The 14,568-nt window shown below is 40.6% G+C and overlaps 1 protein-coding gene across 3 annotated transcripts; it reads left to right on the top strand.

The window, feature by feature from the left end:
• Window positions 1-1,459: 1,459 nt before the first annotated feature.
• On the top strand, window positions 1,460-11,704 carry b9d1 (B9 domain containing 1). Of its 3 annotated transcripts, XM_062964361.1 has the most exons (7): window positions 1,463-1,667; window positions 4,796-4,864; window positions 6,132-6,243; window positions 7,406-7,502; window positions 7,599-7,661; window positions 9,580-9,647; window positions 11,031-11,704. In XM_062964361.1, the coding sequence occupies exons 1-7, from the start codon at window positions 1,602-1,604 to the stop codon at window positions 11,174-11,176; spliced, it is 621 nt and encodes a 206-aa protein (XP_062820431.1). In that variant the 5' UTR covers window positions 1,463-1,601; the 3' UTR covers window positions 11,177-11,704. The 3 variants fall into 3 exon arrangements, with proteins under 3 accessions (XP_062820432.1, XP_062820431.1, XP_062820433.1); XM_062964362.1 differs by lacking the exon at window positions 7,599-7,661 and having other exon boundaries at window positions 1,460-1,667; XM_062964363.1 differs by lacking the exon at window positions 4,796-4,864 and having other exon boundaries at window positions 1,465-1,667.
• Window positions 11,705-14,568: the final 2,864 nt, after the last annotated feature.

Below are 14,568 nucleotides of genomic sequence, written 5' to 3'. Positions count from 1 at the left end.
AATCAGCTGATGACCCAAAATGCAGACTGTGCAAGGAAACCGACGAAGCCATTGATCATATCCTCAGCTGCTGTAAGAAAATTGCACAGACAGACTACAAACAGAGGCACAACTATGTGGCCCAAATGATTCATTGGAACTTATGCCTCAAGTACCACCTCCCAGCAGTAAAGAACTGGTGGGATCACAAACCTGCAAAAGTATTGGAAAATGAGCACGCAAAGATACTGTGGGACTTCCGAATCCAGACTGACAAAGTTCTGGAACACAACACACCAGACATCACAGTTGTGGAAAAGAACAAGGTTTGGATCATTGATGTTGCCATCCCAGGTGACAGTCGCATTGACATAGCATAGTACAATACTGGCAATAAGTTACTATATTGTACTATATCAATGTATTGTAAAGTTATTAGTAATATTACATATAGATTGCATTATTAGTATTATATCGTATTACAATATCATATTATGAATATTATATGTACAGTAGAGTCTCTCTTATCCAACATTCTGGATTATCCAACGCATTTTTGCAGTCAATGTTTTTAATACATTGTGATATTTTGGTACTAAAATCGTAAATACAGTAATTACTACATAGCATTACTGCCTATTGAACAATTTTTTCTGTCAAATTTGTTGTATAACATGATGTATTGGTTCTTAATTTGTAAAATCATAACCTCCTTATTATCCAACATATTTGCTTATCCAACGTTCTGCTGGCCCGTTTACGTTGGATAAGCGACACTCTACTGTATATCTATATATTGTAATGTTATTAGTAAAATATTACATATAAAATATAATATATAATTAATATTATTAGATTGTATTATTAGTATTATATCGTATTACAATATTATGAATATTATAGGTATATACAATATGTTATATTATTATATATTATTGTAAATTACTTACTTCGGCGATCCCTCATAGTTTGAGGATGATGGTAAATTATCTTGTCTGTGGATGTGCCTTCAAGTCTCTATTAACCACAAGGAGAGGAGGGTCATAAATTATTATTACTATTATTATTAGCACTATTAATATAAATAATTGGTTTGCTGTGAGTCTTTCGGGCTGTATGGCAACGCTCCAGAAGCATTCTCTCCTGACGTTTCACCCTCATCTGTGCAAAGGATTCCCCAGGCAGGAAGCAGCCAGGCCTTGAAGCTGCATGGCCACTCAAAGCTAATCAAGCTGGCCAATTACAACATTCACACTGGCCTCCAACAGACAAGAGTCCTTTTCTCCCACCCTGGGCATACCAGAGATATATAAAACCTACTTGCCTAGTTTCCAACAGACCTCACAACCTCTGAGGATGCCTGTCATAAAAACGTCAGGAGAGAATGCTTCTGGAACATGGCCTGAAAACTCACAGCAACCCAGTTTTCCATGTTATCCTCCGGCGCTAGGACCGCGCGGCTTCGAAATCTCGCGGCGTCTTACCCGCCTCCCTATTGCCCTTCTCGGCGGCCCTCGGCGTTGCGAAAAGAAAAGGAGGAAGGTTGTCCCAAACGTGGCGCCGTCTCCGGGCGTTTCTAAGGCAGACCGCGGCCCTTAGCGACGAAGCCGCGACGCCGCGCCATGGCGGCTTCTCCTAACCCGACGGTGTTCCTCCTCATGGTCAACGGGCAGATCGAGAGCGCGCAGGTGAGGCCCGGACTCGGATGCGACGAAATAAAGGCCTTTCTCCTTTAGCACCCCCCTCTCTGGTGCCAAGTTGGTATCTCCCGCCTGGTAGCCGCAGTGGCTGGCGGGCGAAACCAACACCCCATTGAGGGGGAACTGTTCCATACCTGTTGGCATTAATCTGTTTTTTCTTATCCCCCCTCACTGCGCCAACTTGGTATCGCCCGCCTGTCAGCGGCTATAGCGCTTGGGTGAAACCAAAACCCCTTGGGAGGGGGAGACAAGGACGATACCAATCCTATTCTCATTGAAAGGGTCCATTTCTTCTATTTCTGTTAGGAATTGTGTTACAGTCCAAAATACCTGGAGGGCCCAAGTTTGCCCATGCCTGGTCCTGTCTAAAGTATCGCATTATGTATTTACATGCAAATACAGGTACAGTAGAGTCTCATTTATCCAAGCCCCGCTTATCCAAGGTTCTGGATTATCCAAGCCATTTTTGTAGTCAATGTTTTCAATATATCGTGACATTTTGGTGCTAAATTCGTAAATACAGTAATTACAGCATAATATTACTGCGTATTGAGCTACTTTTACTGTCAAATTTGTTGTAAAACATGATGTTTTGGTGCTTAATTTGTAAAATCATAACCTAACTTGATGTTTAATAGGCTTTTCCTTAATCCCTCCTTATTATCCAAGCTTCCTCAGCAACATGGAATGGACGAAGGATTGGGGGAAATCCAACCCCAAATAGGGAAACAAGTTGTCCAGGAACACCTGGCCACTCTAAACGAATTCAAGTCCCCAGGGCCAGATCAGCTACATCCAAGAGTACTGAAGGAACTAGCGGAAGTTATTTCAGAACCACTGGCAATTATCTTCGAGAGTTCTTGGAGAACGGGAGAAGTCCCAGCAGATTGGAGGAGGGCGAATGTGGTCCCGATCTTCAAGAAGGGAAAAAAGAACGACCCAAACAATTACTGTCCGGTCAGCCTCACATCAATACCAGGCAAAATTCTGGAAAAGATCATTAAGGAAGTGGTCTGCGAACACTTAGAAACAAATGAGGTCATTGCTAATAGTCAACACGGATTTACCAAAAACAAGTCATGCCAGACTAATCTGATCTCTTTTTTCGATAGAGTCACGAGTTGGGTCGATACAGGGAATGCTGTGGATGTAGCGTACCTGGATTTCAGTAAGGCCTTCGACAAAGTCCCCCACGACCTTCTGGCAAACAAACTAGTAAAATGTGGGCTAGACAAAACTACAGTTAGGTGGATCTGTAATTGGCTAAGCGAACGAACCCAAAGGGTGCTCACCAATGCGTCGTCTTCATCATGGAAAGAAGTGACAAGTGGAGTGCTGCAGGGCTCCGTCCTGGGCCCGGTTCTGTTCAACATCTTTATTAACGACTTAGACGAAGGGTTAGAAGGCACGATCATCAAGTTTGCAGATGACACAAAACTGGGAGGGAGAGCCAACACTCCAGAAGACAGGAGTAGAATTCAAAACGATCTTGACAGACTAGAGAGATGGGCCGAAACTAACAAAATGAAGTTCAACAGGGACAAATGCAAGATACTTCACTTCGGCAGAAAAAATGGAAATCAAAGATACAGAATGGGGGACGCCTGGCTTGACAGCAGTGTGTGCGAAAAAGACCTTGGAGTCCTTGTGGACAACAAGTTAAACATGAGCCAACAATGTGATGCGGCTGCTAAAAAAGCCAATGGGATTCTGGCCTGCATCAATAGGGGAATAGCGTCTAGGTCCAGGGAAGTTATGCTCCCCCTCTATTCTGCCTTGGTCAGACCACACCTGGAATCACAGTGTCCAATTTTGGGCACCACAGTTGAAGGGAGATGTTGACAAGCTGGAAAGCGTCCAGAGGAGGGCGACTAAAATGATCAAAGGTCTGGAGAACAAGCCCTATGAGGAGCGGCTTAAAGAGCTGGGCATGTTTAGCCTGCAGAAGAGAAGGCTGAGAGGAGACATGATAGCCATGTACAAATACGTGAAGGGAAGTCATAGGGAGGAGGGAGCAAGCTTGTTTTCTGCTGCCCTGCAGACTAGGACACGGAACAATGGCTTCAAACTACAGGAAAGGAGATTCCACTTGAACATCAGGAAGAACTTCCTCACTGTGAGAAGGGCTGTTCGACAGTGGAACTCTCTCCCCCAGACTGTGGTGGAGGCTCCTTCTTTGGAGGCTTTGAAGCAGAGGCTGGATGGCCATCTGTCGGGGGTGCTTTGAATGCGATTTCCTGCTTCTTAGCAGGGGGTTGGACTGGATGGCCCATGCGGTCTCTTCCAACTCTACTATTCTATGATTCTATGATTCTATGATTCTGCCGGCCCGTTTAGCTTGGATAAGTGAGACTCTACTGCATTTCAAAAATTCACAGCTTATTATTATTATTATTATTATTATTATTTCCGTGGCAGGAGCAACCGGAGTTGCTTCTGGAGTGAGAGAATTGGCCGTCTGTAAGGATGTTGCCCAGATGTTTTTGATGTTTTGTGGGAGGCTTCTCTCATGTCCCCGCATGGAGCTGGAGCTGATAGAGGGAGCTCATCCGTGCTCTCCCCGGGTGGGATTCGAACCTGGCAGCCTTCTGGTCAGCAACCCAACCTTCAAGTCACAAGGCTTTTATCCCCTAGGCCATCGGAGGCTCCTATTATTATTATTATTATTGTAAAGATAAAGGTTTTCCCCTGACATTAAGTCCAGTCGTGTCCGACTCTGGGACTCTGAGCTCATCTCCATTTCTAAGCTGAAGAGCCCGCGTTGACCATAGACACCTCCAAGGTCATGTGGCCGGCATGACTGCATGGAACGCTGTTACCTTCCCTCCAGAGTGGTACCTATTGATCTACTCACATTTCCATGTTTTCAAACTGCTAGGTTGGCAGAAGCTGGGGCTAACAGCAGGAGCTCACCTCGCTCCCCGGATTCGAACCACCAACTTTTCGGTCAACAAGTTCAGCAGCTCAGTGGTTTAACCCACTGCACCACCAGGGACTCCAGAGTTAAATATACAAGTCAATTAAAATCTGTCGTCTGGCATTGGCAAATATATATGCTGGGTGTAGAATAGAGCCAAATGCATTAAAATGGAAGTATTGATTTCTTTTTTTTCCAGTTCCCAGACTTTGATGACTTATATTGCAAGTACTGCTTTGTCTATGGATACGACTGGGCGCCGACTTCGGTACGTCTTCCTCCTGCCTTCCTTCCATGTCCCTCGCTGTGTACTTAACTACTGCAGAGCGTATAAACTACTGGTGTAAAATCAATGTAATGGAGCCCGATAGACTCCCAAAATTGTGCTTATTAGAACAGATAAAATCTCAACTACAAACCTCATGGATTACGCAATTGACAAATTATATAAGAAGCTGTGGCCTTCCTGTCTCCTGCGCCTTAAATGATCAAGTAAAAAAGAGTGCCAGACAAAGAATTTTGGACATAGAAGCACAGAAAGATATAGCTACTCTCAGTGGGGTCGCCTACCTAAAATGGCTGAGCCAATATAAATGTACCTTCCAAATTGCCAACTATCTAAAAGTCCAAATGCCAAAACACTTTAGGGAGGTATTTACTCAAGCTAGATTTGATCAGCTTGATACAATGGTTAGATATGGGAGATTCAACAACATCCCTTATAACGAACGATTCTGTATCTGTGGAGCACCTGAAATTGAGGATTTAGCACATATATTATTTGACTGTAAATTGTATCAGAAGGTGAGAGATTTGTTTCTTGGTCCATATATCAGACGGACAATGCACTGGGAATCGCACATCAGAACAACATACTTTATGTGCGGTCAAGATCCAAAAATAACATAGAAAACGGTTCTGTACTTGAGCAAAACAATACGATTGAGATCCACATATGTGGGACTGATTGGGGTAAACTGTAGGGGTGACAATGACATATGATGTACACACTCAAGTTTTATTATATTTATTTATTGTATGGTTACAAGTGTTTTATTTTATATTTGTATAGATTGTAACCAGGTCTTTTCGAGCCTGGTTGTTTGGTTTGGCACTTTGATATGGCCTAAGGGCTAATCAATAAAATGTTCTTCTACTGCTGAGCTTTTCCCCTTGAAACTGGATCAGGTTTGCTGTAGTTTCAGTGAATCCGTCTTTGAGTGGCCTAGGTCCAAAACAACTTGAAGACACACGAAAGAACCTCTTTAAAGAAGACGGAGAATTTACTCAGTCCCATCACACAGGATCGCCGCCCCCCCCCCCCCGCCCCCCCGGCGTCTTAGAATTGAAGACATAACAGCAGTTATATTTTCTAGGTTTTTAAGGTCAACCCAGAGAGAAAAACTGGACAAATAAATATAGCAGTTTTGAGGATTATATTATTATACAGCACTTCAGCTCACAGGAAAAATGCTGATCTGAAAATCTGAATGAGCAGAGCAGCCTGACTTCACCTTTTCTCTCTTCTTTTGTAGGGTTTAGAAGAAGGGATCTCGCAAATCACCTCCAAGAACCGAGACGGACCTCAAGACCTTGTGTGGAATTTCCCCATCGAGATCACCTTCAAAAGCACCAACCCCTTTGGCTGTAAGCAAAGCCCTCAAAAACGTCCACTTGCGGAGGATTTGAATTTTAGCAAAATTTTGATCAGTTGTATATTAATATTATTATTTTGTAATACGATATAATACTAATAATACGATACATTAATATTAATTATATATTAAATATTACATGGCTGGAGAGCAACATGAACAGGCTGGAGAGCAAGCCAGCTGCAACCAGCTGCAATGAATCACTCTGACCAGGTCATGAGTTCGAGGCCCGCTCGGAGCCTATGTTTGTCTTGTCTTTGTTCTATGTTAAAAGGCATTGAATGTTTGCCTATATGTGTAATGTGATCCGCCCTGAGTCCCCTTCGGGGTGAGAAGGGTGGAATATAAATGCTGTAAATAAATAATAAATAAATAAATATATTGATATAGTACAATATACAGTAGAGTCTCACTTATCCAAGCTTCTGGATTATCCAAGCCATTTTTTTAGTCAATGTTTTCAAATATATCATGATATTTTGGTGCTAAATTCATAAATACAGTAAATACAACATAACATTACTGCATATTGAACTTTTTCTGTCAAATTTGTTGTATAACATGATGTTTTGGTGCTTAATTTGTAAAATTATAACCTAACTTGATGTTTGATAGGCTTTTCCTTAATCCCTCCTTATTATCCAAGATATTCGCTTATCCAAGCTTCTGCCAGCCCGTTTAGCTTGGATAAGTGAGACTCTACTGTAGTAATTTATTGCCAGTATTGTGCTATGCTAATAATATAATATTGTATGTAAATTTAATTTGTAAGCAGCTCTGATTCCCATTCGGGATGAGAAGAGCGGGATATAAATGTATTAATATAGACACATAGTTGACTTGTCGGCATATATCGCTTCCAAAACCACTTATTTAGAAAGTAGATGTTAAACTCCAGAAATGTTTGTTTTCGTGGCTGCCACAAACTATGTTGAATAGGCTGAGACTCGATGGGATATTCATTGAAAGACTATAGCAAAATGTGCTGCAGGATCTTGCAAAAACAAAGTTTCTGCAGTTTAATAAACTTTCCCCATGTTTTTAATGATAGAACCAATTAGGAAATGACATTTATAATCCAGGAACAAAAAAATCATGTTACATAGTGTAATTGGACCTCCAATCCATTGCTTTTGTCCTCTTCTTCCTTTCAGGGCCACAGATAGTTATAAGTGTCTACGGCCCCGATATTTTTGGCAACGATGTAGTTCGGGGATATGGAGCTGTCCACGTTCCCTTTACTCCAGGAAAGTAAGTGGATCCTCGTGTTCTGTACTTCTCTCAGAACTGTTTGTGTCATTCCTTCCCAACAGCTTAATCGGCACAGTAATCTTAATTCCATTCCAGGCACAAGAAAACCATCCCGATGTTCGTTCCGGAATCAACGTCCAAGCTGCAGAAGTTTACAAGGTGCGGAAGGAGCGAGAAATGTTGAGAAATGTTTAACTACAGCCGAGTTAAAAATGAATCTCCAGGATCCATTTGGATTCTATAAGGATTCGATCGGATTGCCCAGCATCCCCAGTCCAATACTCATTTTTGCCCATTGAAAGTGTAGCGCCATCCCTCCATCCCTTGTAGGCTTGCATTTCTCCAATTTTGGCTCTGTCGTTCTTTGGAATATCAAACGTTTCAGCCAACCACGTCAATGACCAGGGTATCTTCAGAGTTGAAGTCCACAAACCGTGGAAGACTCAAGTTTGTGACCCATAGTATCTCCATAAATTAGAAGCTCCATGAAACTGTCTACTTGTCTGTAGGCCCCCCCCCTTCTCCATCTTCTCTATTTGCCCCAAGACATTTGTAACTCCTATAACTTAGTTACCGTATATATTTGATTATAAGCCGACCTGAATATAAGCCGAGGCACCTAATTTTATCACAAAACTAGGAAAACCTATTGACTCGGATATAAGACGAGGGTGGGAAATGCAGCAGCTACTGGCAAATTTCAAGAATAAAAATAAATATAGATAAAGTAGAGTCTCACTTATCCAAGCCTCGCTTATCCAAGCCTCTGGATTATCCAAGCCATTTTTGTAGTCAATGTTTTCAATATATCGTGGTATTTTTATACCTATATTTTATAATGTGTTTTATCTTACAATGTGTAATCTAATCACATATCTACACTGTACATTTTATGTGTTTTTATCAGTTATAATTTTTTAACTGATTTATATTGTACTGTATAATTTTTTATATATGTGTTTTATTGTAAGCCGCCCTGAGTCCCCTGTTAGGTGAGAAGGGCGGGATATAAATATTGTAATAAATAAATAAATAAATTTTGGTGCTAAATTCGTAAATACAGTAATTACAACATATTATTACTGCATATTGAACTGCTTTTTCTGTCAAATTTGTTATATAACATGATGTTTTGGTGCTTAATTTGTAAAATCATAACCTAATTTAATGTTTAATAGGCTTTTCCTTAATCCCTCCTTATTATCCAAAATATTTGCTTATCCAAGCTTCTGCTGGCCCGTTTAGCTTGGATAAGTGAAACTCTACTAATAAAATTACATTATTTGAGGCATCAATAGGTTAAATGTTTTTGAATGTTTGCATAAAATTGTAATTTATGATAATAATAATAATAATAAGACTTTAATAAGATAAGACTGTCTTAAGTCCGATTACCTACCGTGTTTCCCCGAAAATAAGACAGTGTCTTATATTAATTTTTGCTCCCAAAGATGCGCTAGGTCTTATTTTCAGGGGATGACTTATTTTTCCATGAAGAAAAATTCACATTTATTGTTGAACAAAAAAATGAACATTATATACTGTACAGTAGTTGCCCTCACAAACCAGCATAACTAGACAAACTGTGAATCCTATCAAGAATTCCTTATTACTACCATTATTTCCATGTATATGGTACATACATTTATCGATCCAGCATGCTCTGGTGTTCTGTTTGGTGGGCATGCTTCTAAACAAAAACTTTGCTAGGTCTTACTTTCGGGGGAGGCCTTATATTTTAGGGGAAACGGGGTATATACTTGAGTATAAGCCGACACAAACATAAGCCAGCCAGGATCCTCACTTGAGTATAAGACAAGGGGAGCTTTTTCAGCCCTAAAAAAAGGCTGAAAAACTAACCATATACTCAAGTATATACAGTATTTGTCTAGAATACCTATCACACATATAAAAAGGATATCCCAGCATAGTGTAAACCAATGCCAACAGGATGATTTATTGATTTGCTTACATATTGGCTTCCTGCTCTCTATCTGAAAAATAAAATCGATTGAGCACATCTTAAACCAATAACAATACAGTGAAGACTATAACTTCTGTCCTTTCTTCCTTCTAGCTGGCTGACGGGAAGGCGTCCGGAGTTCACTGATCCCAAGGTGGTCGCGCAAGGAGAGGGCCGTGAAGGTAAAGACTCGAGGAGGAAGGGTCCTTTGGGCTCAAGGCGGGGAAAGTTCTTCCTAATGTTCAGGTGGAATCGCCTTTCCTAAAATTAAAAGTCATTGCTCTGCATCTTAAGTCTCCAGAGCAGCCAAAAACAAGCTTCCCTTCCTCAATGCAACTTCCTTTCAAACCATCTCTTCTGCAAGCCAAACATACCTGGCTCTTTAAGACATTCCTCATTTTGGGAATATACAGAGTTTGGGAATCGCTGGAGTATATAGTTCAGTGGTGGTTCAGTGTGTTAAAGCGCTGAGCTGCTGAACTTGCAGACCGAAAGGTCCCAGGTTCAAATCCGGGGAGCGGAATGAGCACCCGCTGTTACCCTGTTTCCCCTAAAATAAGACATCCCCAGAAAATAAGACCTAGTAGAGGTTTTGCTGAATTGCTAAATATAAGGCCTCCCACGAAACTAAGGCCTAGCAAAGTTTTTGCTTGGAAGCATGCCCGCCAAAGAAAACACCAGAGCATGCAGGATCGGTAAAATGTACGTACAAGAGTGTTGTACATGGAAATAATGGTAGTAACAAGAAATTCTTGATAGGATTCACAGTTTGTCTGGTTATGCTGGTTTGCGATGACAACTACTGTACAGTACAGTAGTGTCTCACTTATCCAACATAAACGGGCCGGCAGAATGTTGGATAAGCAAATATGTTGGATAATAAGGAGGCATTAAGGAAAAGCCTATTAAACATCAAATTAGGTTATGATTTTACAAATGAAGCACCAAAACATCATGTTAGACAACAAATTTGGCAGAAAAAGTAGTTCAATACGCAGTAATGCTATGGAGTAATTATTGTATTTATGAATTTAGCACCAAAATATCACGATATATTGAAAACATTGACTACAAAAATGTGTTGGATAATCCAGAATGTTGGATAAGTGAGACTCTACCGTATATAATAAATGCTCATTTTTTTTGTTCAACAATAAATGTGCATTTTTCTTCATGGAAAAATAAGACATCCCCTGAAAATAAGACCTAGAGCATCTTTAGGAGCAAAAATTAATATAAGACACTGTCTTATTTTCGGGGAAACACGGTAGCTCCAACTTCTGCCAACCTAGCAGTTCGAAAACATGCAAATGTGAGTAGATCAATAGGAAGGTAACGGCGTTCCATGCAGTCATGCCGGCCACATGACCTTGGAGGTGTCTATGGATAACGCTGGCTCTTCGGCTTAGAAATGGAGATGAGCACCAGCCCCCAGAGTCGGACACGCCTGGACTTAACGTCAGGGGAAAACCTTTACCTTTTACCTTTACTGGAGTATATAATCTTATGCTATATATTCAAGTAGTGCCTTCCCATTTGATTCTGGGCTACCATTCTTTCTCCAGTGACCCGTGTTCGTTCGCAAGGCTTCGTCACCCTCACTTTCAACATAGTGACCAAAGATATGAAGAAGCTGGGCTACGACGTGAGTCCTGGCATTATGTCCAATCCGTCTCTGACGTCGGTCACTGAAGGAGTCCATAAATATTAAGCCAAGGGGCCTCCATCAGCAAACCCAGGGACTGCTCCAGGCGCAAACTCAAGGTGGTTATTTTGGTCATGGAACCAACACAAAGGTAGGGTTAGGATGGATCCAAATGTTCGATTCCAGAGCAGCTACATCCCAGCAGAGACTAAATACAGATATAATGGTGGAGAGTAGTCTTGCCTCATGCCACCTTTGTATTTTTTTAAAGCAACTTGAATCCAACAAAAGGAAAATGGATAATGCAAGAGTGGAAAGCAGCTGGGCCGTCAAATATTGGTGGGCTACCACTCCCAGCAGCCCTTGTCATTTCTATTTTAACAGTAGACCTTGCAGAGCAGCATGTGATTTGAAGAAAATTCTCCTTCATACAGCATGCTTTTTGAATTGCTCTGAAAAGTATTTTCACTTTAAAATTGGTGCTTTCCAAGTCTCTACTGTCTCCTTTGAGGTTAGGTCACTTTTTAAAAATCTTTGCTTTTTGTACCAATTTCTGCAATAAAGGAAACCGGGAAGAAAGGCTTCCTGATGTTATATCGGTGCACGGGTTTCTTTTTAAAATTGCAATGCGCAGAGGAAGTAGGACTCTCTGACCACATTTTTCTGACAAACACATAAAAGTAATGCTTTTCTGCAAGCTTTCCAATGAGAAAAGAGGTGTCTGGAAAACAAAATGCAGTTCCAATGAAAAGTAGTGAAAGAGGTCCATATGGGTGTAAAATCTAAACAAAAAAGATGATGTTTCTGTAGCCATAGTACTGTTTTAGCATGAAAAGAAATTCACTCCACGATTTATGACATTTTTATAATAATAATATTGGAGTCTCACTTATCCAACATAAACGGGCCGGCAGAACGTTGGATAAGCGAATGTGTTGGATAATAAGGAGAAATTAAGGAGAAGCCTATTAGACATCAAATTAGGTTATGATTTTACAAATTAAGCACCAAAACATCATGTTATACAACAAATTTGACAGAAAAAGTCGTTCAATAGGTAATGCTATGTAGTAATTACTGTATTTACAAATTTAGCACCAAAATATCACAGTATATTGAAAACATTGACTACAAAAATGTGTTGGATAATCCAGAACGTTGGATAAGCGGATGTTGGATAAGTGAGACTCTACTGTAATAATAATTTTATTCTTATACCCCGCCCCATCTTCCCGAAGGGACTTGGGGCGGCTTACAAATTTATGATTTATTAAATCTATTTTATGATAAATTGATTTCTGTAGCTCCATGGATTACAAAACTTCCATAATATTATACACTATTTTCCCATGTGCACAATGCAATGCCAGTAGGGGGAACCAAATCCCTGTGAAAAACCACACTGCCTTTATGCAAAATATACAGTATATTCTTGTGTGCCTTCAAGTCCTTTGCATACTGACTCTTTTAAGGCAAACTTATTATAGGATTTGTTCAGAGTGGGTCTCTTTTGCCCTACTTTGAGGCCAAGAGATTGTTAACGGAGGGAAAGCATAATTGGGAAAGAGCTTGAATGTAACACAACCACAGCAACACACAAGGAAGAAAGGTGACCTATCAATAAGACAAATACTGTATATACTTGAGTATAAGCCTTGTTTTTCAGCCCTTTTTTAGGGCTGAAAAAGCTCCCCTTGGCTTATACTCGAGTGAGGGTCCTGGCTGGCTTCTATTCAGGTCGGCTTATACTTGAGTATATAGGTATTTAGAGTTGGACAGTCTTATCTTATTAAAGTCTTATTATCTTAAATTAGTTTTATATAAATATTCAAAAACATTTACCCTACCGATGTCTCAAATAATGCAATTTTATTAATACAGTAGAGTCTCACTTATCCAACATAAAACGGGCCGGCAGAATGTTGGATAAGCGAATATGTTGGATAATGAGGGATTAAGGAAAAGCCTTTGAAACATCAAATTACATTATGATTTTACAAATTAAGCACCAAAACATCATGTTTTACAACAAATTTGACAGAAAAAGTAGTTCAATACGCAGTAATGCTATGTAGTAATTACTGTATTTACGAATTTAGCACCAAAATATCACAATGTATTGAAAACATTGACTACAAAAATGCGTTGGATAATCCAGAACGTTGGATAAGTGAGACTCTACTGTATCTATTTTTATTTTTGATATTGACCCATAGCTGCTACATTTCCCACCCTCGTCTTATACTCGAATCAATAAGTTTTCTCAGTTATTGTGGTAAAAATTAGGTGCCTCGGCTTATATTCGGGTCGGCTTATACTCGAGTATATACGGTACATTTAACTGGGTAGAAGGGAGCCCCTGGTGGCGCAACGGGTTAAACCCTTGTGTCAGCAGTTCGAATCCTGGGAGAGTAGGTGAGCTCCCTCTGTCAGCTACAGTTCACCTTGCGGGGACATGAGAGAAGTCTCCTACAAGGATGGTAAAACATCAAACATCCCGGCGTCCCCTGGGCAATGTCCTTGCAGATGGCCAATTCTCTCACACCAGAAGCAATTTGCAGGTTCTCAAGTTGCTCCTGACACACACAAAAAAAACTGGGTAGAAATAAATCCAATGGTAGAATCATGTACTAAGAAAGGATCCAGTTCACTAGGAATTAAATTGAGCAGAAAGAATTGAGGGGGAATAAGAAAAAACCAGACTGCAAAAGTGGGTGCACCACAAAATGAATTAAAAACAGTTCTGTTGAAAACGAGAAGGAAATGTTCTCCATGAGAGCTGGAAATCTGCCTTGCTGGTCTGTCAAGCTTTGGAAACAGATGGCTGGATCATCCGTTTAATTGCAGGAAGGCACACAGAAACCCGATGCAAAATTAATCACTGAGGGACTGGGGGTGACAACAACCATGTTCTCCCGGGATTGAAGAGAGAGTAATGACTGCCATACGCAACCATGTTGATTCCTGGAGTTGGAAGAGACCCAAAGGGATATCCAGTCCAGCCCCTTTCTGCCATAAAGTAAGGCACAATCAAAGCCCTCCCAACAAAAAGCAATCCAGAGATCTCAAGAGAAGGAAATCCATCTTCATCATCATTATCAGATATTATTGAATCCTAGAGTTGGGCCATCCAGATTAAGCCCCTTCTGCCAGGCAGGAAGACACAATCCAAGCCCTCCTGACAGATGGCCATCCAGTCTCTGCTTAGAAAACAGGCTCCACTAGACTCCTAGGCAGTCGTTTATAATGATAATACTCATACACTTTGATAGGGAGTCCCAAAGACCATCCAGTCCAACCTATTTCCATCATACAGAAAAATAATCTATTTCTCCCCACACTCTGGTCCTTTTCCCATATTGAATTCTACACTACAAGTCCCTTGAAGACATCAATACTTTGGACCTTCGTATTAATGGAACAAGGAGTCAGTCCCCAAATATATCCACTCCAGCATC

Source organism: Anolis carolinensis, unplaced genomic scaffold (assembly GCF_035594765.1).
Source record: "Anolis carolinensis isolate JA03-04 unplaced genomic scaffold, rAnoCar3.1.pri scaffold_13, whole genome shotgun sequence".
NCBI classification, from domain to species: domain Eukaryota; kingdom Metazoa; phylum Chordata; class Lepidosauria; order Squamata; family Dactyloidae; genus Anolis; species Anolis carolinensis.
This window is presented reverse-complemented; position numbering and strand designations above follow the sequence as displayed.